General features: G+C 38.0%; 1 protein-coding gene across 2 annotated transcripts in view; it reads left to right on the plus strand.

Annotated features, from left to right (window-relative positions):
• The window catches only part of LOC145977740 (GTPase-activating Rap/Ran-GAP domain-like protein 3), a 742,197-nt gene that overhangs the window by 630,020 nt on the left and 85,129 nt on the right, over window positions 1-27,048 (plus strand). For both annotated transcript variants that reach the window (XM_083109991.1, XM_083109992.1), the window contains one exon: window positions 7,396-7,575. In XM_083109991.1, the coding sequence (XP_082966117.1) occupies window positions 7,396-7,575 (180 nt within the window). The remainder of the gene's footprint in view (window positions 1-7,395; window positions 7,576-27,048) is intronic.

A 27,048-nucleotide genomic window follows, 5' to 3' on the forward strand; every position in this document is an offset into this window, starting at 1 on the left:
AATATTCAGATGGTCTGGCAATTCACTGGTATCAAAATATTTAAACAATTCAGGCTGTGACATATCTTGATAAACATCTTCTGTTTTAATATCAAGAATAAAACTATCCGTGTCCATGTACATCAATTTTACATTATCACCATAAAAAGGTTTCAACACATCATAATACAATGTTAACATATGTAATTTGGACAATTCCAATATTGCAGCCCCTACATAAATAGGTTTATCAAACTTAATCTTTGTTTTTTTCATGTTGAAAAGTGCCATATTCTCATCATAAATTCTTCTGTAATTGAAGTTGGGCTTTGCAACCAATTTTTTGCTCAGGCTGGGGTCAGTAATTATTTTAACATCGGTATGTTTTCTGACATTTTCAATTGTTTTGCCATATACAGAATTTACCATCAATTTAAACAATCCCTTATCAAATTCGCTCTTTGCAGATGTTCGAAGCTCCGTGTTTGTATCAATATATGGCTTCAACCATTCTGAGTGCCTGAACCTCAAAACTTTGCCAAGTTTGGTCACTTGAACACCATGTTTCATCAGGAACTGGAGGTTCTTGTAATATATGACACAACCCTGTTTTGCTTCCAGTGTCATCATGAGCTTCTTTTGTTTAGAGCCAGGTGAGCACTGAACCTCAGGAATTGGGGGCAACTCAGAAAATTTGTTATCTAAATAATCTGGAAATATCAGATCAACCTCTAAGAAGAGGCCATGTTCACGGTCATCATAGTTCTGAAGATCTTCAATATTAAAATCTTCAACCCATTCAAGCCCTGCATATGGCAATTTTTGCATCATTGCGTGACCATAGAGGCTGTTGGCATCTACATACAATATATAATTTGATGGCCGTGCTGGATCATGATCAGGCATATATTTGTTATTTGCTCTGGCATATCTCTGAGAACATTGCACCATACCTCCTTTTATATTTTCCTCCATAAACAGATACATATCTTGATCCTGGATCAGATCCAATTGCTTTTTAGTGTTTAAAAACATTGCAGACCATGCTAGGCCCGGGGCACTGTAAAAATACACTGGGTCCAGTCCATAATTTTGCATAGAAGATTTTCTGAATGTCTGCATTATATCTGCTAAGAGGGTCACATCAAGTTTCAAATATGCCATGTGATAATCACGAAATGTCTGGCATTTTAAATTGTTCCACATCAATTGGGCATGGTGATAATCTTCATCAGTGATTCCAGATCCTCTGATTTTGCTGTAAAATGCTTGTTGCGGTGGCAGAGAACACTCATCAAATTTAGAAAAATCTGTAACATAATCATAGGGATATACACCCTTCCGCCTAATTAATTTCAGATCCTGATTTGGAAACAATGCACGTGTGATTTTGAATTGATCATCAGATAATTGAGTGGCCAGTGTATCCAGGCTAGCAGATAAAAATCTGTAAGAATCAAGAAATCTCATGTGAATAGGAACACTATTAACTTTAATTGTTTTGCTAATAGATATATATTTTTCATCATTTTCAGCTAAAATATTTAAATTCTGCTTCTCAAACCCCTCGTATCTGATCAGATGATGGAAATCATAATTGGATGCTCCATGGCAAAATATGGGGACAAATTTTGGTCTCTTGATTTTAATATTACAGCTATTACACAGGGCCATTAAGAATTTACCATCTGTATGAGAATGGTGATGTACCTTGATATTTGTATCTGAAAATTCAGAATCACATACCGGGCATTTTTCTGCATTGTTGAAATCTTTAATCTGATCCTCTGTTAAAGGCAACATGGGTTTTGGTTTTAATAAGATGTTAGATGCTATGTTACGGCACTCATTTTCTATTTTAAGTGCAAATATTTTGATGGCATCTGGCCCCATGTATGAATATTCTTTGGTAACAACACCATCCTGTACAACCACATAACAAAAGCTGGAAGGTTCATGTAGCTGGTATGGTGTAATAGAAGATTCTTCAGGATCTGGATTGCAGGATGCAAGAGATTTGAGGATTGATTCAAAATCACAGACAATATATGCTGGGTGTTCCAACAAGGCTTCAAACTTTTTGAATTTGCAATTCTCACTTGGCATTGGCATCACCATATGAACAGGTTTATGATTGCCACAGTATTTGAGATGCTCAATTAATTTGTTCTTAGCAATTTCTGTATTCTCTTCCCGAACCCCATTCACCATTTTCCTGCCATCAAATACACTTAAACATCTTCCGCACAACTTGAATATTCTATTAGATTTGTCTAGTTGTGTTCTCACTAAAGCTAGAAGATTATGTATCAGAGTGTAATGGTGTGTGTCATCCCCTTCAATTAAGAGCAAATCAATTGGAATAGCAGATTCATCATCAATTGTTCTGATTCTGAGAGGTTCTATCAAGCAATTGTCACGGCCAGTGGAACAAATATATACATTAATAGATAATTGTTTGCCATTCATATCCCGGGCCTTTTTTTCAAATTTATCAATATTCTGAACAGTCATTGGATATTCTAAACCCTCCATTGCATCGTCAAAATCATGTTCATGTTGTTTGTAATAATTTATTCTCTGAGGATTCCTTGAAACTGGAAACAAAGCAGCTAATATACACCACAAAAAGCATTTATTATCATTATTTTCTATATTAACCACGGCTCTTCTGTTTTTAATATTGATAGGTAATGGCAAATATGTAGAACCTTGTAATGGGCTGAATTCAGAAATATTAACATATAACCTGTGTGGAGAGCCACATAGGCTCCATCCAGACTCTTTTCCAGCAAATTCAGAGTGTTTAATGTTCAATTGATCTATCAAACTGCTTATTATTGTGTCTGAATTTGCATTTGAATATACTGGTACAGTTTCTGTCATGTGGGGCTGTGTAAATTTTGTGCCGTTTGGCTTCTTATATTGCACAAACAATTTGAGAGAGAGCTTATAAGAGCCATTTTGTGCATTTAGAATTGCCTGTACATCAGGTTTTTTACTGTTCAAAAAATTCTGAATACCACATCTTGGCTCTGATACAAACCGATAATCCCTAAGTTGAGCATTAAAACTGCTATGGATAGGTTCATAGCGTGGCTGCTTTGCTGCTCTGGCATTAATAGGTGCTTCATGCTTCCTTTTGAGACCAGATGTGGATGGTTGTGGGGGCAATATTGATGACTGTGCAGAACAAGTATTTTTATGTGTATATGTGAAGTATTGCATGCTGTATTTTTTATTGCATTTGGGGCAAATTTTTGTGGGAGCTCTGCATTTGTCCGGATTACAAATCTTTTGGTGTCTGGCCCAATTAGAGCTAAATATATTTTTATTGCACTGATTGCAATATTTTTGATTCGGCATTTTTGTTGTTGTTTATTATATACAATTTCCTGGGGTTCAATTCAAAACTTTATACTGGATCAGTTGGGTTCAGCACAGTGCTGTGTGTGTGTGTGTGTGTGTGTGTGTGTGTGTGTGTATGTGTGTGTTAATAATTTTGGCTTTGGTATTTATATAAAATTTCTTGGGTTTCAAATCAAATCTCTATGCTGGATCAGTTGGGTTCAGCAGTATGATTTGTAATTCAATTTATACAAATCTGCAATATTTTTGTATTTAAAAAATATAAGCAGCACTAGAACAATACAACCTTACTCTTCAACAGCTCTTACAATACTGGCTGATATGCAATGCAAAATCTCTTTATATACCCTAAGCACGGACCGCATTAAAACAATAAGCCAATCAGAATATAACACATCATCAAATTACGTCATAAGCAACCAATCAGAAAACAACACATCTGAAACAATAGGCCAATCAGAATATAACACATAATCACATTACGTCATAAGCAACCAATCAGAAAACAACACGTATCTAATAATTTATTGGATGTTGCACAGCATGATGCAATATAAATAAACCAGAAATAGGCCACAAGTGAACCGGAAGTGGACCGAAAGTAGTCAAACCGGAAGTGAACCGGAAGTGGAACGGAAGTGAACCGGAAGTGGACCGGAAGTGGACCGGAAGTAAACCGGAAGTGGACCGGAAGTGGACCGGAAGTAAATATGTGTGTGTGGGTGGGTGTGGGTGGGTGTGTTGTGGCCTAGTTTTAAGTGTGGCCAAAAAAAATATCAAGAGGGGCATATTTTTAACAAGTTTATGGACAACAATCTCACAGAAGTGCCTTTTTGTAAGTATAGGCACATCAATCTGAGGGGGCTCTTCCTTTCTCATGGAATCCATGAGGGCTTTTTTACAAAAATCTTGGATTAGAGAGGGTGCTACACTTGAGCAAAAACCTCATATGGGCATGTTGAGCTAGTTTTAAGTATAGCCAAATATGCTTGGGGAGAGCTCTTCCTTTCCTGAGTTTATAATATCACCAATACAACTACTTGTATTATATAATATAAGTTTAAGTACAATTAAAATGTCCTTAGAAATTAACGTTCACGTGTCGAACTATCTCCTTGAAACGATGAAGAATGGAGACATAATTGAATTCGTACATCTTAACCAAGATGAGAACCACCCCAGCACACTCGGGAACTGCAGAGTCATTTCTTTCGCTTCCCCTTTGATTGTGCTCGAGTGTCCCCGTGTTGCCATATGTATAACTTTCCTCTATTGCTTCGTTATCAAAATCTTCATCAATGTTAAATATTACGTCTCTGCTTTCGCTGTGTACGGTTTTCGCCAGTGATCAGAACGCTACATTTTATATGTAGCTTCACTACAGCTACAGCTACTCTTCCAAGAATGTAGCTTTGCTACAGCTACATTTACCTTAAAGTAGCTCGCTACGCTACTCCTGTTCGCTACTTTTCTGCTACTTCTGCATAAAAAAAAACTTGAAATAACCATATCGCAGGCCCATACCCTAGGGAGGGGCCACCCCTCCCCCCTCGAGCTATGAAACATTTTAATTTGAACCTATAAGAACCTACGAAAATAACGTTCATGATTTTTCCAATTTTGCAAGAATTTCGATTTTGTTCTTGCACAAATTAATGGCTTGTTTCTGGGAAGAGACAGTTTCCAGAGGTAGCCTATGCAGTCTGCAATATTTGGCAATTCTAATTTTATAACCATTGATGCAAGGCTATCAGACAGTCCATTCCTTTTCATTCATGTCCCGACATTTTGTCTTGTCTCGGACACTACTTGCTACAAAGGAAGGCTTGCTCCACTATAGAGATTGTACTGTTTGTGTAGGACATTCTGCAGAGTACTGCGTGCATTTTTTAAACTGTCTATATTTTTTTGAGTCAAAAACAGTTGTTTCATACTCGACAAATAGGAATCCATTGATTGTATTGAATGGTTTCTTCGATTACAGTGTCACTAATATTTCACATTAATTTGCATAAAGAGTAATTTTGTATTCTCTTTACATTATGGAACAAAGGTTCCTCAGTGACTGTAATGCAAAATCCAACAATATAAGGGGGCATTTAGCTCTCCACCCGCACTGCAAGGTTTGGTCTCTTTCTTTTCTGAGTTACATTCATCCTCACTTTCATGATTAGTGAAAGTTACAGAAAAGCGACGTAAAAGTAGGAAAAATGCATATATTTGGAAACTGTATATTAACTAAAGAAAATTGTCGTTTCTGCAGGAAAATCAATAACCGACGTACTTTTTAAAATATAAAATATATTGAGGAAACTGACATGTAAGCCCGAGTGTTCAAAACGTATTGTAATTTTAAAATTTGTGAAAAAAATATGACGAAAATAATTGTAGTTCCAGAAAGTTCTTGTAACAATAATTTCTTGAGATCCCATATACTGACAATAATCAATGCTGTTAACGTACTGACTCATTGATTGCTGGCACTATTGCTTTGTCATTATAGTGGAGAATGGATTGCTCGCTTTTGCACTGCGCCTGAATATATCCATATACTTAGGTATGTTAGTTAGTTATCTGGATATTGGAATTATTCAGATACTAATGAAATAAATTACGCGAATACCTATAATGCACGATATTAAGATATTTACGTATAATTTAGATTATCTGTATTTACATGTATTAGACTTTGTCTTTATGAACCTCCAGCAAAAGTAAGCGTTATTGTCGATTTTTTTTACGCTGTTGCCACATTCAAAATTCTGAGAAGAAATGTAGCTGTAGAGAAATTTTCGCTACAACTACAGGAATTTTGTACCTTCGCTACAGCTACAGCTACAATTTTCAAAATGTAGCGCCGCTACAGCTACAAATTTTGTAGCTAGCTACAGTAGCACGCTACTTCCGACCAATGTTTTTCGTCTACATGGTGAAACAAACACTTGACACTGAATAAAGGCGACAACAATGTGTTGAAGAATGCTGGACATTTTGACAACGTTGGGGCAGAATTTCATGGTAAACATCTGATTGTATTACCCACGCTCTAACCGCTCGTTTACGGTTGAAAATTTCGATTTCACCACCACAGTATTTTTCTTGAACAGTGATTTACCTACACACCTCCAAAAACCCTCTTAATTATTCTCGCAGGAGCACAATTTTTGGCAATTTTGTCTGTAAATTTACCCTTGCGCCTCCTAAATACAAATCTACACTCCACCCGATGGAAAATTCTCGATAAACCTTTGTTCTTTAATAAGCTATCAAGATACACATTACATGTCGGGGGCCGCCAGGTAAGACGACTCGTGAAGATTTCTTTGCAGCCTATCTAGGTGTCTTAGGCTCTCTCCGAAAGGTCCAAAATGCAGGTTTGATGTACTGTCTTGTGCGCATGGAAGTGACGTCACCCCGAATGCGCATCAAATCTCCTGCATATGGTGATAGCCAATAGCAGCACACTGCAGCGGTGCCATGTCGAAATCTCACACGGAAAAGAGAGTAGCGAGGTGAAACAGGTTCTGAACTAGGCAACGCCGCACATCTGTGATTCGCTGGTGCTGTTCAGCCGTTGAAGGTCATATGCAGGAGATTTGACGCGCACTCTGGTGCAGTTCGAAAGCTCCAATTAAACGAGCATTCGAGTTCGCAGCACGTAGGACTCGGCAATGTAGTCTTCTTTACTAGACTTCTGCACACGTTGTTCCCTTCTTTGAAATCGTGGAAGTCTAAAGTCAGCCAGATGTTGGTTGTAGTTTTTCTAATGTGTTGAAATCTAAGTATAAGAACTTTTTTAAAGTGCTATGTGGTTTCTATGGTGAAAAACACGTGTTTAAAACGCGGGCAAAACCTATGTTCGTGGATTTACCTACTGATCGTATTTGGCGCTGCAGTCGAAGTGCAATTTGAAAGATTTCCGTTTCCAGTCCAAGATTTGCGAGACCATTCTTGACGGTCTTGCACTTATCGGACACGGCCTAAGCCCTTTTTCACTAATCTTAAGTTGTAACCCTGCTGATGATTTTGTACTTTTTCCTGTTGCAGACGATGCTGAACCGCCGTGCGTTCAGCGACGTCCTTCCAGACCCCCCGCGGGGCTCCCGCCGGAAAGAAGAGGCGAGGCAGGTGGAGTTTGTGAGGATCGGCCAGGCATTGAAGCTGGACACCATCGTGAAGGGAGACGCACCGACAAGCCTCGCCACCACGGGACTCTTCAAAAGAGCTGTAAGTGTGTGATAATAGCTAGGACGCATTTAAAGAGGGTACGGGACACCCCTCCCGAAATTCACAGGTGGCAAAACAAATTCATCTTCACTTTCACCCAATTCTGAATTATGTTCACTTTCAATTACATTGTCACTATCTGATCCTACATCACTTCTTAAAGGGTCCTCAAACCATTTTAAAATAGTATGTAAAATAGTATATAAAATAGTAGTAGTAAATAAAGAAAATTTATTATTATTATTATTATTATCCTCAAAATCAGGGTCTGTAACACACACAGTAGAGGAAGGGCCGGGTAATGAATCCATGACGCCCAGGTCAGGTCTCTGAGACAGCTAAGCACGAAAATGCTATAAATATCGCTCAAGGTCACGTTCAAGTGGCTACTGACGACGTAAACCAATGCAGGGTTCGGGAAGGAACAACTAGACAGCGCTGCAATCTCCTACCCCACCCCTACGCATAAACAACAGAATAACAATAAACGCTAGCGGTCTGCGAGACCACACGTGGGAAGATGAGGGTTAAAATGTAGACTGAAAATGTAAAAAATTATTTAATTATTATTTAGTGAAATAAGAGCATATGAAGTGCAACATGTGTTTTTAAATTCTTGCAGCTTATATAATATAAAAAATCCAGCTCGCGTATCATGTACGCTCTATAACTTACCGACATCGACATCCAGGAAAACGCTGCAGGGCATCGGCGCGCTCAAGGTTGCCAGGGGTACGAGAAAGTTCTCGCCGATATATCATATTCTCGCCACAATTACAAGACGGAGTGAACTGTCATTTACGTGGGATATACCTGATACTTTGTGTAACAGTAGGAAGTAAAAAAAAGACCTAACACTTTTCCCCGATTTTCACCCACCCCATCGACAACCTATTACGAAATTTCAAAGAAATAACATGGGAAATTAAATCATTTTCTCGCCGCGATTACGACCGAAACGGAAGACGTACCGAACTTTCATGTACAGGGTGGATACATGATACCTTTTGTAATAATATTCAGTAAAAAAAATTGAGCTAACACCTTTCCCCGATTATTGCTCACCCCATCGAAGACCTATTACGAAATTTCAAAGAAATAACATGGGAAATTACATCATTTTCTCGCCGCGATTACGACCGAATCGGAAGACGTAGCGAACTTTCATGTAAAGGGTGGATACATGATAACTTTTGTAATAATATTCAGTAAAAAAAATTGACCTAACACTTTTCCCCGATTATTGCTCACCCCATCGACAACCTATTACGAAATTTCAAAGAAATAACATGGGAAATTACATCATTTTCTCGCCGCGATTACGACCGAATCGGAAGACGTAGCGAACTTTCATGTAAAGGGTGGATACATGATAACTTTTGTAATAATATTCAGTAAAAAAAATTGACCTAACACTTTTCCCCGATTATTGCTCACCCCATCGACAACCTATTACGAAATTTCAAAGAAATAACATGGGAAATTACATCATTTTCTCGCCGCGATTACAACCGAATCGGAAGACGTAGCGAACTTTCATGTACAGGGTGGATACATGATACCTTTTGTAATAATATTCAGTAAAAAAAATTGACCTAACACTTTTCCCCGATTATTGCTCACCCCATCGACAACCTATTACGAAATTTCAAAGAAATAACATGGGAAATTACATCATTTTCTCGCCGCGATTACGACCGAACGGGAAGACGTAGCGAAATTTCATGTACAGGCTGGATATATGATACCTTTTGTAATAATATTCAGTAAAAAAATTTGACCTAACACTTTTCCCCGATTTTCACTCACCCCATCGACAACCTATTACGAAATTTCAAAGAAATAACATGGGAAATTACATCATTTTCTCCCCGCGATTACAACCGAATCGGAAGACGTAGCGAACTTTCATGTACAGGGTGGATATATGATACCTTTTGTAATAATATTCAGTAAAAAAAATTGACCTAACACTTTTCCCCGATTTTCACCCACCCCATCGACAACCTATTACGAAATTTCGAAGAAATAACATGGGAAATTACATCATTTTCTCCCCGCGATTACGGCCGAATGGGAAGACGTAGCGAACTTTCGTGTACGTGGTGGATACATGATACCCTTTATAACAATATTCAGTAAAAAAAATTGACCTTAAACTTTTTCCCCAATTTTCACCCACCCCATCGACAACCTATTACGAAATTTCAAAGAAATAACATGGGAAATTACATCATTTTCTCCCCGCGATTACGGCCGAATGGGAAGACGTAGCGAACTTTCGTGTACGTGGTGGATACATGATACCCTTTATAACAATATTCAGTAAAAAAAATTGACCTTAAACTTTTTCCCCAATTTTCACCCACCCCATCGACAACCTATTACGAAATTTCAAAGAAATAACATGGGAAATTACATCATTTTCTCCCCGCGATTACGGCCGAATGGGAAGACGTAGCGAACTTTCGTGTACGTGGTGGATACATGATACCCTTTATAACAATATTCAGTAAAAAAAATTGACCTAACACTTTTCCCCGATTTTCACCCACCCCATCGACAACCTATTACGAAATTTCGAAGAAATAACATGGGAAATTACATCATTTTCTCGCCGCGATTACAACCGAATCGGAAGACGTAGCGAACTTTCATGTACAGGGTGGATACATGATACCTTTTGTAATATTATTCAGTAAAAAAAATTGACCTAACACTTTTCCCCGATTATTGCTCACCCCATCGACAACCTATTACGAAATTTCAAAGAAATAACATGGGAAATTACATCATTTTCTCGCCGCGATTACGACCGAACGGGAAGACGTAGCAAAATTTCATGTACAGGCTGGATATATGATACCTTTTGTAATAATATTCAGTAAAAAAATTGACCTAACACTTTTCCCCGATTTTCACCCACCCCATCGACAACCTATTACGAAATTTCAATGAAATAACATGGGAAATTACATCATTTTCTCCCCGCGATTACAACCGAATCGGAAGACGTAGAGAACTTTCATGTACAGGTTGGATACATGATACCTTTTGTAATAATATTCAGTAAAAAAAATTGACCTAACACTTTTCCCCGATTATTGCTCACCCCATCGACAACCTATTACGAAATTTCAAAGAAATAACTTGGGAAATTACATCATTTTCTCGCCGCGATTACGACCGAACGGGAAGAAGTAGCGAAATTTCATGTACAGGCTGGATATATGATACCTTTTGTAATAATATTCAGTAAAAAAATTGACATAACACTTTTCCCCGATTTTCACCCACCCCATCGACAACCTATTACGAAATTTCAATGAAATAACATGGGAAATTACATCATTTTCTCCCCGCGATTACGGCCGAATGGGAAGACGTAGCGAACTTTCGTGTACGTGGTGGATACATGACACCCTTTATAACAATATTCAGTAAAAAAAATTGACCTAACACTTTTCCCCGATTTTCACCCACCCCATCGACAACCTATTACGAAATTTCAAAGAAATAACATGGGAAATTACATCATTTTCTCTCCGCGATTACGGCCGAATAGGAAGATGTAGCGAACTTTCGTGTACGTGGTGGATACATGATACCTTTTATAACAATATTCAGTAAAAAAAATTGACCTAACACTTTTCCCCGATTTTCACCCACCCCATCGACAACCTATTACGAAATTTCAAAGAAATAACATGGGAAATTACATCATTTTCTCCCCGCGATTACAACCGAATCGGAAGACGTAGCGAACTTTCATGTACAGGGTGGATACATGATACCTTTTGAAATAATATTCAGTAAAAAAAATTGACCTAACACTTTTCCCCGATTATTGCTCACCCATCGACAACCTATTACGAAATTTCAAAGAAATAACATGGGAAATTACATCATTTTCTCGCCGCGATTACGACCGAACGGGAAGACGTAGCGAAATTTCATGTACAGGCTGGATATATGATACCTTTTGTAATAATATTCAGTAAAAAAAATTGACCTAACACTTTTCCCCGATTTTCACCCACCCCATCGACAACCTATTACGAAATTTCAATGAAATAACATGGGAAATTACATCATTTTCTCGCCGCGATTACAACCGAATCGGAAGACGTAGCGAACTTTCATGTACAGGGTGGATACATGATACCTTTTGTAATAATATTCATTAAAAAAAATTGACCTAACACTTTTCCCCGATTATTGCTCACCCCATCGACAACCTATTACGAAATTTCAAAGAAATAACATGGGAAATTACATCATTTTCTCGCCGCGATTACGACCGAACGGGAAGACGTAGCGAAATTTCATGTACAGGCTGGATATATGATACCTTTTGTAATAATATTCAGTAAAAAAAATTGACCTAACACTTTTCCCCGATTTTCACCCACCCAATCGACAACCTATTACGAAATTTCAAAGAAATAACATGGGAAATTACATCATTTTCTCGCCGCGATTACGACCGAATCGGAAGACGTAGCGAACTTTCATGTACGTGGTGGATACATGATACCTTTTGTAATAATATTCAGTAAAAACAATTGAGTTCACACTTTTCCCCGATTATTGCTCACCCCATCGACAACCTATTACAGAGGCGGTTCAATCACTTTCCTTTTCATTCTCCCTGTTGGTGCCAGCAGGTGTCCTCGGAGGTCGACGACACAGGAGTCTTATCTGTCAAGTATCCGCTTTTGTCCAATGCAACCAGGAGCAGGAAAAGATAATACAGTAAGTGTTAGGTCCATTTTAGAGTGAAGCATTTTCCTCATCAAAAATGCTCCATAAATGCTTTCAAAAATACCATACAATTTTTGTGGTGGTTCCCGCATCGACAACCTATTATGAAATTTCACCGATTTACCTTGGACTATTACGTCATTTTCTCGCCCCCACTATGACCGAATCGGAAGGCGGAGCGAACTGTCATTTGTGTGGTAGATACGTGATACCTTGTACTACAACAATATTCTGTTGAAAAAATAGAGGTGACACGTCTTTTTCTATTTATTATCACCCCAGCGACAACGTGTTATGAAGATTCACCGATTTACCTTGGAAAATTGCATCATTTTCTCGCCCCGACTACGACCGAATTTAGTAGACGGAGCATTTCGTAATTACGAGTGATATTCTTACAGGGACGGCGACAGGGGAGGGCACGGGTGGGCAAGATATGAATTGATCTTGCCCAGGATAGGGACAGATGGAAGGCTTGTGTTGCTGCAGCCATAAACTTTCGGGTTTAAGTATGCTATAGAGCAGGCATGTCCAACGCGTCGATCGCGGGGCGTTTGTTGGTCGACCGCAGTTATCTATTGTAATTATACGAATATACGTTATTTGATTTCAAGTTCAATATGACAGTTCTTCAGAAAAAGAAGAGCTAAAAAGCTCTTAAATTCTGAACAGAGTTCTCAATCTTACTTGTTTATTACTTATGACGAGTGATATTTTGTCAAAATAGCCTTTCATTAGCCTAGGGATACTTATTGGACACTGAACAAATAATTTGTTTTCCATGTGTGTTTTAAATCATTCCTAATAAGACGTTCATTTTAATCCAAACATTCAGTGGCGGCGATTAGGAGGAGCCCCCGCGCTATGGACTCTTTATGCTAAACCTTTTCTACCAAGAAAACGTATATTCAGGAGTGCCCACAGGGGGGATTATGGCGCAGGCTGCGCCATCGAGATTCTTTGGAGGATTTGTTTCCTTCAAATAATGTAAAATTGAACATTTATATATTTTCCCAAAATACACCATATTTAATCCATTACATGAAGAAAAGGAAGCGTTTAAGGTTATTATTGAAGGTGCGAAGGGGGTGGGGGGATAAATATCCAACTCTTATACATTAGGCCTTAATTGACACGTGGGTTCTTGGGGGATTTCTGAATTAAACGTTGGTGGGTACAGTATTCAACCCTAAGTCTTAGATTATGGCGGGTATTTTAGTTAGAGGGGCATTGAGCATTAAGGTATCCAATTTTTGTGTATTACTATTGTCTTAGAATGTTGAAGAAATTCTGGTGTGGAGACTGAGAATTAATTTTTTGGAGGAGGCAATATCCAGTCTTCAATATCAACAGTACTAAGTCTAAAATTGGCATGGACGTTTTTGTGGTAGGATTGAATATTAAATTTAAAGGGGGAGATAGGAAGCTCTTGATAAAGTGTTAAATCTTAGATTGTCAAGGGATTTCGGTAGTGAACAGAGAGTTTGAACAACATTAAATTTTGGAGACTTTATTTAGCGATATGGTATCCACACGTTTTCGACCCCTAACGTGCCAAAACAGAAATTGGAAAAGACTAAATATCCCGGGATCCTAAGAAAGTATTGACACCCCGTTAAATTAATATTCTTGAAAGCCTGCAAAGAAATGGATGTAAAAATGTTCTTGCTTGCTTCGCTCGCAATAATTTTTTTGTTACAACAATGCGTGTTTGGCGCTTTACTGAGGTGGATGTGAATTTTTATGCTATAGATGCATTACAAGACATGAGCGATATTCTCCATATTCATGAGTAACATCACTTCTTAAAATATAGTGCTTAGTGTTGGAATACAGCTTATTTTCAAGCAGGTGCATCATTTGTAACAAAAGCTAAGGAAAAAAGTTACTTTCGGTGTAGGTATTACGATATAGTTTCAGGGCGCAAATGATATGATTTGTTTGTGTGTGTGGGGGGGGGGGACGGATGACATGGACATGATTTTTGTGGAGATGTGCCATTGGCCTTGGAGGGATGGGCACCCCTGCGTATATTGTCCTTGCCCCTCAAATGTTGGCACCCAATCGCTGTTACTACAAACATTCAGATAGATTTGTCAGTTGTACAAACGTTGTAACCTAAGAAAAGTGACCCCCAAGGAGTAAGAAAACTCTTTCAGTCAAAAACTCATACGATGAAAATACTATGCTCAGGAACATGCATTTAAATTACGAGAAACTTCACAATTGTCTACCATCGCACTTTCTATTATTGTCGCCGAATACATAAAATCAAGTATGTGCCTTGTATTTGCAACACAAGCTTAAACCTAATTCACATTTATTTCACTGTATTAACATGCATGAAAGAATGTGATTAGAATGTATGGCTGCGCATGGGTAAACACTTACTTGAAATAATTGTGTCCATCAGAGACAAAGCGAAAGGAAATGGAACGAGATGCGAGAATAATTAGAAAAGAAAAGAGGAAAACAAGGAAAGGGAAAAGAAGTAAGAGGAAAATCGGGAGTGTGAGAGAGAGGCTGATACATACGTCTTACGTACACATACATGGTCTTACATTTATACTGCCCACCCTAATCTATCACTATGGAACTTCTGCCCACCCGGTCGAAAATTTCTGGCGCCGCCCCTGTATTATTATATCTATTAGTTTTATATTTGTGCTTTTATCTTCATCTTGCATTTTCAGTTTGATAAGACACGAAACTAGGATTGTTTAAAGGAGGAGTGTGTTAGATCCGAAAATGTGTCACAAAGAGAACAGTCATACTGTAAGGGTCATTGTATTAGTTTATTTTGCCTTGCTTTACTTCCAAGTTTGTCTAATTGCGACGATCATGATGAGCAATGATATGAAATTGATGACGGAACACATACTCATTTATGCAAGGACAAAATGAAAATTTTTACAAATTTCGAAATCGTACATGTCATTTTCGTATATTTTTTTTTATAGGGTAAAAATAAAATACTTCATAGTTCGGAGGGGAGGGCCCGTGACCACAATTGACCCTCCCATGGATTCGGGCCATGGTCCCTACCTTCTTTACTAGTAAATTCAGCTTGATGCCAGACAGCTCAAGCTCAGGGCAGAATATCTTCCTGCTCAGAAGAAATTTGCAATGTCAGTCTAGCTTGGTACCTTGGATTTTCAGACGCACATATATGATAAGATTAAACTGGAATGCTGAGGGGAGACTTTTCCAAGAATCACTGTATCATTCACCTGAGCTATTGTCGAGTTGGAAAGCACACATATTCAGGGAAACTTGTTTCCTATCTCAAGACACAGGAATTCATTGTGAATGCTTAAACAAAGTCATTTCCAACAGCGTTTAAGCATGAAAGGGTGGAAAATGTACTGAATCTGTTTCAGACGCACATATTTTGATAAGATTAAACTGGAATGCTGAGGGGGGACTTTTCCAAGAATCACTGTATCATTCACCTGAGCTATTGTCGAGTTGGAAAGCACACATATTCAGGGAAACTTGTTTCCTATCTCAAGACACAGGAATTGATTGTGAATGCTTAAACAAAGGCATTTCCAACAGCGTTTAAGCATGAAAGGGTGGAAAATTTACTGAATCTGTTGTCGGTGCAGCAAGATGGTGATATGGCATTCCACATAGTCCATTCGTAAAAAAGGAAATGCATTTTAAATAAATATCTTCCAATTGTCAAATAAATCAAAGCATTTCTTTTGCTTGATTGGACAATAAGCAAGAAGTCATTAGAAAACAGCTCGTTCGATAGACAGCACAGATCTGGTTACCTGACTTCTAAACCACAGTGCGATAGTTCTTTCTGATCTGGACCCTTTATGTGCTAATCTCCGTGTAGCGCATCAATTTACATGGATGGCTTCTTGGCATGGTGCGAATGCAAATACAATAGCTTTCCTTTATATTAATTATAATTAAACAATGCTATTCGCTTTGTTTCTTTGTGGCAATGTTAAATGTGTAGGTAATGTGACAAGATCTACTTGGGATTTTTGTGATCGGCAACAACTGAAATTTATATTTTCAGTCCACCTAATTTTACTGAGATAAACTAATATGAACTGGTCCCACTGTTCAAAGTAGAATTCAAATCATCCGAGCTTCCACAGGGAATCGAACCCGAGGCTCCTTCATTGCAAGTGTTACTACTCTGTCAGAAATAAATAAATAAATTAACAACATTCACGATTATTCTCTTAACAGTTAAATACTTTTCAGAGGCTTTCATGTCGTAGTGGTAACGTCGTCACCTTGTAGGGGGCTCGGGTTAGATATCCGGTTCGGATCCCACTTTTAAACTGTAGGCCCAGTTCCGATTAGCCTGCCTACCTGCGCCAAAACAGCGGTAACGCCATAGATAGAGACAAAAATCAATTTTCCGCCCTTGATGTGTAAATTATGAATATTTTCACCACTGTAGCCTCAATTTGGACATATGCATCCGTTAATCTCCCTCTGAGTCACGAAGAGGGAAATAAAAGCACTCAAAATAAAAGAAAGAAAAATACTGACGTCCCTTTCATATACACAGTTCTTAAAAATTAAACAGCATATTTCAAATGTTCATTTCTCACAAACTGTAAAAGACAGAAACAGGTGCCATACATGATACATCAATGGATAGAGGAAGGTTCAAAGTTTTATAATTCTTCTTGCTACTCTTCAAGATCTGACACATCGAATTGTTGTAGCTATCAATTCAATAACTATGGGGCCTCCGTATGGCTCAGTGGCAGCGTCGTCGCTTTGTAATCAAGGGGTCCCGGGTTCGATTCCCGGTGGAGGCTCATAGTGTTTCGGATTCCACTTTAAACTGTAGGTCTAGTACCGATTAGCCTTACTGTGCATAAAGTGGACTTAAAACACGATCTCAACCAATCAATCAAAATCAATAACTAGGGACTAGTTAATGCGTGTGTGGCAAGAAATTGAGTACCGTTTTCATGTTTGTCATGTTGAGTGCATGCATTAAAACTTTCAACATTAAAACTTTGAACCTTCCTCTATCTATTGGTGTATAGCACGTTTAACTATCTTTTATAGTTCGTGAGAAATAAGCATGTGAAATCTGCTGTTTATTTTTTAAGAACTCTGTCTGTATACCACATTTATAGGGTTCGTAGTGCCATTTTTTGTCGAATGAAAATTTTGACCTTTTACGCATGCGATATATGACATTTTGCCGTACCAACTTCGGTCTTTTTCATACATTCTACAAATGCAGAACATGCATAAAAGAGGTCCAAGTTTATCCGACAAAATGTACCAGATAATAACATAACATGAGACAAGTTATTTCAATGCTCCTTCACATGATCTGATTAATTGTACTATCCCTTCTGAATTTGTCACATCCATAAAAGGGTCTTAAGAGGCCATATCATGGGCAGCGGAAAAACAGACCTTCATTCAGAAAACTTTTACTCGAAAACTATTTGAGGCATTTGAATGAGCTTTGTGGTGAATTGATCAGAAAGGATGAATCTTAACAGTGATTATCGAATTTTTTTTATCACTTCCATATTTTAATAGATATTAGCTGTCAAATATCTCAGTTTTTGTATCGGCGTATAGAGCCCGATTCTAAGTTACTGTAAAAATTAAACCTTGCAAGGCTTTCTTGCACCCTTCCTGAGTAAACTGATTTTTTTGTTTTTCAAATTGAGAGGCCCATTGTGACAATACGCCATTGCAAACATTGATATGCATTTTCAAACACCTTTGAGAATGGCTTTATTCGAGCCGTGGCGAGGCTGGCCATCGGCTGGCGAGGTTATTTTCAAATCCTACAAGTTCAGCCGTCTGCCGATAGATGACTCTGACCAGGTTTTACTACTGTGGGCGTGGCTTGGAAAACTTCTTCTTCTACCCTTGGCATTGTCTTTTCCCTTGGGGGCAGCTTTTGACCGTGCTCCGACCATTTCGGAAAATCCAAAGTTGATTTCCTTCACCCGGCTGTTTTTTCATTGTGTTTCATTTGTCTTATTTCTATTTTCCAAAATAATAAATACATTAATACAGAGACTGTCCCAATTGAATCTTACATAAATTATAGCAAAATTAAATTTGTTTTAAGTCAATTACATGCTCAAATAGGGTAATCGGGTCTGGGGCTACAGGATAAAGTGGGATCCAGACCACTGTGTAGTTCTACCGGGGATCGAACGTGAGACCCCTTGAATACAAGTCCAGATAATTACTACTAATTCCATGGAAACTCAAGGACTTATTTGGGGAGGGGTCCGGAGCCCTCCCCAAGAAAGACTTACCAAGTGAAAAAATTAAATAATGAAAATATATTTGTGTAGCATTTATTACGTAATCGATGGTTATAATTTCCTATGAACTTATTGATTGATTTGTTGTTTCTAAGTCCACTTTTTGCACAGAAAGGCTAATCGGGACTGGACTTACAGCTTAAAGTGAGATTCGAACAACTACTTGCATCCACCGGGTATACAACCCGGGATTCCTTGATTACAAGGCAACGACGATACCACTGCGCCATCGAGGAGGCCCACTCTTTGAACTTATTGGAAGAAAGATTGGAATTAGGGGGCTTAGAAGGACAGTACCAATTACCAAAGATTTATGATTGCACGCTACTATTTATAACAATATACATAAAATATTAATCAGGAACTTTACTTTTCGCTAACCGGATCTAAAATTCTCTTTTATTCAATAAATATTCAATTCTTCATCAATTTGAAATGAATTTCTTTGCCACGGCACTTGTTTTTATGCAAATTATGCCGATCTTAACTACAGGTAAGCTAGATAATGAATACGTGCTGTTATTCGATCTTTTTACCTATTTATGTGATAATAATATAATTTTAACTTAAACATCATATTATTATTTTTCCTGACACACTTGGTTCGGTGTATTTCTAGATACATGCCTTGGGAGGCCCTACAGAAATTACAGCGAGAGGAAGTCAGACAGTCAGTCTGGTCCTCTTTCAAACTGTAAATCTTGTTCTTGTCCCGGGTTATGTAAACGCTCTCTCGTTTTCGTCTCGATCTCTGAATATAATTTCAATTATAGTCACATTAACTTCAACGCATTTTAAAAATACAATTTGTGTCTATACAAAGAACACGCTTGGGAAATACATTCACATTTAGAGAACACCGATATATTTCATAAAGAGGTAAGACAACTATGCTGAAGGTAGATATTTAAATTTTAAAAATAATTCACTGCACATTCAATTATACTATATATAATGTTATGTTATAATAATGGAACCTACATCTTGCAATTTTTTTAATTCTAGTTTCATTAATATTTTACTTTGGATATTATGTGAATACATTAATCGTGATGGAGGGAGAAAACACACCGGAACGACAAGTGACCGGCGACACGTGTCGCTTGAGAATTTCGCCAATCGAGCGTAGGCATGTGCGGCCTGCCATGTCGCTACGGTGTGAAACGTTGCTGCTGATTGGCTCGTTCCCAAGCGACATATGTTGCGTGTCGCTTCGGTGTGAGTTCTCCCTAAGAGGGCGAGTGACAATGAATTCAATTACATCTTCATAGCTTGTTCATGACTGAAATAAGCTTCTCGTGTCGCATGTCGCTCGGACTGGGACTTTCTCTCAATATCGTGTATCATGTCGACTCTGTTTGTTGTTCGTTCATGTTTTGCTTTAAACTGAATAGGCTCTTGTTGCTTGATGTGAATGTTCCGTGTCGCTTGGGAACGAGCCAGTCAACAGCAACGTTTCTCAATGTAGCTGCAGACCGAAGTAACAAGGGACACATACGTCTAGAGAACAATCCAGTCAACAGCTACGTTTCACACAGCTGTAGAATAACATGTCACACAAGCCTGCGTTCAATTGGTGAAATCCTCAAGCGACACGGATATTTCACGCCGTCTGAAGCAAAATATTCACTGTGCATGCGCGAACAACAGGCCAGGGCGACACGATGGACGGTATGGAAAAGAACTCAGTCCTAGGGACACACAAGCAACAGACAACACAAGCTGAATGGTTGATTGCATTTATTACTGAGAGCCAGTTACAAAGAGACACGTGTCGCTTGTCGCGTGTTGCTTCGATAACAAATATCCCTAAAAGTAAGCAGCTTTTGATTTTATATTTTTTTTCTTTCTTTCTCTTTCAATATTTTAATTATTTCACATTCATTTTTTTTGTAAACATGGTCAAGTGGAAGAAAAGGCTCCACAGCCTTAACTTCGCCATGTAAAAGAAGACGAAATAAATAAATATAAATACATTGTTTGAAAAGTAATAATAATTCAAAGGAATTTTAATGGTACACCTCTATGGTATGGCTAAATGATCGGGCAAGAAATTTTATGTTAATTGCGCAGTTCTTCCACATTTATGGTAAACACCAACAAATACTGCTGTTTCACTACATCTAACACGGATGATCTTTCTTCTTCCTCGCCGTTACCTCATTTCTGCAGGTTTCATTTTTTCATTAGTATTTCATACTCTGGGTCTCGACTACTTTAAACATACCTGAACGTTATTTATCTACTTCATTATTTACAGATTATCATAATCGAAATTACAATCATAAAGATGAATCGTAAGTGTCAACTGTGAACCTGTGCGCCGTCATTTCACATAATCAGGCGAATTCCGTTCTACGAGGTTCACGAGTTGAAACCAGCCCCATAGATCAGTCGCTGGGCAGGATTGTCGTTTGGTGCCTCCCTTTCCCCCGCACTACTAAGAACCGACATTTTATGCGTGTCTTTCGATACTTTCTTCTTATGCAATGGTTTATGATATTTACATATTACAAATTGTGAAATGATGAAACAATTAAAACTCATTAAATAAAACAACAATAATATACTAGACCTTGGTGGCGTCCCTTCATCATCATCATCGCGATTAGCCAAAGTTGGCTAAAAAATGACGCTAAATAACAGAAATTGAATAAAATATATAAATAATACTTGTTAAATTTGAAGATCAGTAAAGCTGGCGAATGGCAAAACTGTCATAAAACTAACAACAATAACAGCGGCGCAGCGTAGCGACCATTTTATTTTCGGAAATGGTTTGCGTTCCTAGAAACTCCTCTATCCCTCTCCAGTAGTCGGGGTATCAACCCATCTCATGGTAGGTGTAAAGAAAATCCACCCACTGTTTATAAGTTAGACTGTAAATATTTATTTCCCACCAGAATACTTCCGATCGGCAGGAAATTTGAACACCAGACCTTGAATATAGTAGTTATTGTTTTTAATATACGAAGATAAAAAGATACTGGTTCGTCTAGAGAACAATCCAATCAATGTTCGTCTAATATTACTAAGGTAGCCAAGCTAGGACTTAGGGCAGTGCAGGCAATCCTCAACATTATATTCTTGGTATCCTGAGATCCAGGCCAACCCGATTAAACAAACACTTTAACTACCCCTACTTACGAGGAATTTATACTCAAGCTCTCAGCCTCGAACCCCTGTCCTTTAGTAATTTCAACATTCTGAAAATACACAGTTTCATTTCATGCAATGTACAATGAGAAAGGCATTCCTTTAAATTAACAGTTCCTGTCACGTTTCACACAGCTGTAGGATAACATGTCACACAAACCTGCGTTCAATCAAGCGTCATGGATATTTCACGCCGTCTAAAGCAAAATATTCACTGTGCATGCGCGAACAACAGACAAGGGCGATAAGATGGATGGTATGAAAAATAACTCAGTCCTAGGGACACACAAGCAACAGACAACACAAGCTGAATGGTTGATTGCGTTTATTACTGAGAGCCAGTTACCAAGAGACACGTGTCGCTTGTCGCGTGTTGCTTCGATATCAAATATCCCTAAAAGTAAGCAGCTTTTGAAGCACAGTATGAATAGTTAAAATCCGCACCCTAATCATAACTTATTAAACATATCAAAACATATTTTTCATTCATCAATGTTTTACGCTTACAATAACCTCTAATTATTACTAAATCAATTTTTGTATTTTCCATCTAATATCTTATTATATTTAGCTCTTGCCAGTAGGCACTTTATCTTCTTATGTATATATATATATATATTTTTTTTGGCCTCCATCTCATCAGACTTATCATTCATTAATTTCCTCAATTATCTCATCCAACTCGTTTGTATTTCCACCCTTCTACATAGGAGTTGTAGCTTTCCTGGCGACGTCAATCGACGTTAGCTTCCATCGTATACATTGCTCTCATCTTCAGGGATGAGATGATGTTGCTATGTATGTGCTCAAAACGTTGGAAGATAACGCCTATTTAATCTGGCTGGTACACCTGTTCGAATCCTTCTACATGCTAAATTGAAACAACAATCTTTCGTAATCATTAAACAGGATGGAATAAATAGCGGGGAGGCTTTTGTAATATTAATAATTTGAATTACATCCCCATTAAAAATTGAGCATCCTCGATGGCGCAGTGGTAGCGTCGTCGCCTTGTAATCAAGGGATCCCGGGTTCCATGCCTGGCCCAGTCCCGATTAGCCTTACTGTGCATAAAGTGGACTTAAAACACCAAATCAATAAATCATTAATAATTCATTTTAAAATTTTATAATGAATTTCGGGTTAAAGATTCAATATACTAACCTCCATTATTAATTCAATGCCGAGAATTATAAAAATTTGGGGGTGGTGGGTGGGGGTTGTGTTTATATACACGAACGCTCGGGAGCCAATATAAGTTTACAACCTACAAATCGGGTTTTCTCTACCGATTCAATATCTCCAATGTTGTTTGTGTTGCACCTGATTCAAAATCGGTCATAATTTATTTCGGAAATTATTTTTGGGAGGATAAAGACAGTCGATAGGAGAGGTTGACTGCCGTTCGATTTCCGGAGGAGAGGGTGAGGAAAGTGGATTCTCCCACTGCATGGGCTGCATCTACGTACAAGGGACTGTACTATATAACTACGTGGGAGCATAGAGACGATTTGCATCGCGTCTATAAATAAGCGAGACTGTGAATATGCAAAGAGCCACCACCACCCACCCACCAATACACCATCAAAACACATTGCATAATGCAGGTGGGTGGCTTTACCAATTTCTTTCAAATACAAGTAGTTAATTATAGTAACAAAACATATTTTTATACATAATTGGATTTTTCAAAATTACAATAAAATAACAAAGCAACCAATTTTGTTGTAATTCTATAAAGAATAAGTTAACATAGGCCAGAATCGGTAAACTTCCCGTTCGGACAAATGTCGCAGTTGAAGTAGGGGTCTAGACAGGTAAAAAAACTGCTTACTGACACGTAATCTGACTTAAATTTGGCATAAAGCAGTCTATTTTCTAGTTTGAAGACCTTGTGACATTTGTCGAGCCGGGATGAAGTTCTTCATAACTAATGGGATAAAGAAAAAGGAAAATTTAATTCGTAACAGTACTAACGGACAAATTACGCCATTCGCAGAATGTAAATAATAAACACAATAACTCTAATTACATGATTATTAAAAAGCAAACATTTCTTTGTAAATAATAATGTAAAATGCCTGTTTTTGACCAATCTCTCCCCTGTTGTAGGTTTGTTATCCATGAAATATCAATCTGGATTTTTTTGTTTCACAGGTACCAGTCATAGAGTAATCTTTACGCTGTAAATATCAAGTTTTTTAGCTCCCCGATCGGAGACATCTGGGCTCAAAATTTTGAAAAAGAGAATCAAGAAACGATCAAAGAGCTATAACAGTAATTCAGCCGAAATACTCTGATATTACATAACTTCCCTAATAAAAATATCCTAAACTTTGAATTTTGGTCAAAATCAATATGTTGAGAAAAAATACGCGAAACATACAATGTAGCTTGAAATGTACTGAAAACAATGTTTTTTACCCAAGCTATCATTTTTCTTAGATGAGTTATCATAATTACCGCAACTGTCTACAAATGCCGCAAATCATAAGTCAAACAGGGCCGCAATTTTTAAACGAAGTCATATAAAGGAAAATACTACCCTTGCATAGGGGTTACAACAACAAAAATATAGGCTATATAAATAGAAAAAGTTGACCATTTTCTCAATTAATATCTTTTTGGACCACATGGTATTAAATGGCCATATTTTGCTTTATACCTAATATTAATTAAAATATGCAAGTTTGATTAAATTAACGCATATATTGCGTATCAGTGAAAGTTTTATAAAAATAGATCAAATACATTCACAGAGTCGGTTTTATGCAAGGATAATGTTGGAAAATTTTCCGCTTGAAATCATTCACACTGAGAATCGAAACCTGGGTTTACTACGTGGCAGTCCGATGTCATATTTTATCTGCTTTTCTCATATATCAGTATTTACTCAGTTCCATATTTTTTAACATTCACATTCAGAACATAAACATCCATGTCTTACTCGTGATTCGAACCCGGGACCCCTGCTGTCGTAGCGCGCTGTGCTAACTACCTCGCCCCGGAGGTCAAATAGTAGAATACTGGGAATCCTTATTCGTTGAAGAGAAGCTCTCACAATTATGTACGTTACAAGCCACATATTGTTGCTGCAGGACTCTATATTATCGTCTGGACTTTTGACACGAAATGGTAAGATCAGCTTTTGGCAATGAAGATGCCAATCGACCCGAACAGCAAAACCTAGGACATGTCTGAGGAAAGAATTGACAAGGGTTTTACGACCTGTCAATCACTAACTGCCCGCGTACCGGAGGAGGCGTGTTCTTGAGGGCCTCGCGAAGCGCTCCTGGACAAAACATCTGGTGGTGTAAACCCTGTGCGCGCTCTATCGGCAGAAGAAAGGCGAATTCGGAAAAGGCCTTTCCATGATATACAGTCTTAACAGTTAGGCGGAACCTTTGACCACTTAAAGATTAAAGGGGCCATTTTCACCTTCATTACGCCCCACTATAAAACTTGGCAGGAAGGCATGCTGTGCCAACAGATAAGCGCCATGGGGGTTCCGATAAGTATCAGTCCTTGCGACGGTTAGAGCTCTTTCCCACGTGCCAAAACCAGGAGAAGATAACAAGGGAAGAGGTTGTTGCTTTCAGGTTAGACGTTTGTTTCTATGTTAAAAAGTGATAAATTTTGAAAAAGCCACCCCAGAGGTATATCTAAATCAATATGTTGTATATCATACCCAATTTACTATAGAGCCTCTCCGATGGCGCAGTGGTAGCGTCGCTGCCTTCTAATCAAGGGGTCACGGGCAGGGGGTGCTCGTTCGGCGGCGCAGATCGTATGCGCAGTTGTCCGTGGATGCATGACGTCACCATCGAAACACTCGGCACAGAAAAGGCTGGTTCCTTATGCAAATATTGAGAAATTTGACAACGAATATCTTCTAAAATATAGTACCAAGGGAAAAGTTACAACTTTTGCTGTTAAGATTCATCCTTTCTAATCAATTTATCACAAAGTTGATTCAAATGTGTAAAATGGTTTTCAAGAAATCGTGTTACGAAGGAACCCCTGTTTTGTTCTCTCCAGGCTTCCAATGTAAGGGAGTTTTAATTTAAGCGCGTTGGATTTCTTTTTGCTCTATGTTTTGAAATAAGATTATTTTGTTCTTGTCAACTGAAATCATGCCTAAATGCTATGGAAAGCTGTGAAAACTATTATCAGAAAACTAACGGAAGAAATCTAAAATATCACAGCTTGACTAATATAAAAAATTCGGCATTGCCCATTTTTGTGAAAAAGGCATTGTGCGAGATCTAAAAGCAGAACTTTTTAATATTGTATATAAATGTAATGTTGTAATAAACGTGACTGCTTCCCAGGCACGTTTCCAAGGGGGGCTTACGCTCTAGCCCCCAAAAGATTTCGGTTTACACTAGATAAAATGAGATTTTTTGTTTCTTGTGGTGTCAAATAAAATAATGTGACGTTAATTTAAGGAGAGAAATAATTATCGAGGCAAGACGGAGAATATTCTATAACCCTGTTATTGGTAACAGCTCGTATCCAAGGTGGGAATCAGGGGGCTCAAGCCCCTCTTCAGAAAATTTTCAGTTTACGCTAGATAAAATTAGGTTTTTGGCTTCTTGAATAATATGGTGATAATTTGAGAGAGATAATTATCTAGGCAAGACGGAGAATGTTCTATAAGCCTGTTATTGTTAATAGCGCGTATCCAAGGTAGGGATCAGGTGGTTCGAGGGCGCCCCCCGCTCCCCAAGGAAATTTTTCAGTTTACACTGATAAAATTAGGTTTTTGACTTCTTGAATAATGTGACGATAATTTAAGGAGAGGAATAATTATCGAAACAAGACGGAGAATGTTCTATAACCCTGTTATTGTTAATAGTGCGTATCCAAGGTGGGCATCAGGTGTCTCGAGCCCCCTCCCCCAGGAAGTTTTTCAGTTTATACGAGATAAAATTAGATTTTTGTCTTCTTCAATAATGTGACGATAATTTAAGGAGATAAATAATTATCGAGACAAGACTGAGAATGTTCTACGGACCCTGTTATTGTTTATAGCGCGTATCCAAGGTGGGGATCGTAACTCGTGAACTCCCTCCACCAGGAAAATTTTCATTTTACACTAGATAAAAATAGGTTTTTGTCTTCTTGAATAATGTGACGATAATTTTAGGAGAGAAATACTTATCAAGGCAAGACGGAGAATGTTCTATAACCCTGTTGTTGATAATATTGCACGTAAACTTTCCTTACGCTTTCGGTGTTGTCGTAGCGAACTTGAACACTATGT

Source organism: Lepisma saccharinum, chromosome 23 (genome assembly GCF_977018435.1).
Source record: "Lepisma saccharinum chromosome 23, izLepSacc3.1, whole genome shotgun sequence".
In the NCBI taxonomy this organism is placed as follows: Eukaryota; Metazoa; Arthropoda; class Insecta; order Zygentoma; family Lepismatidae; genus Lepisma; species Lepisma saccharinum.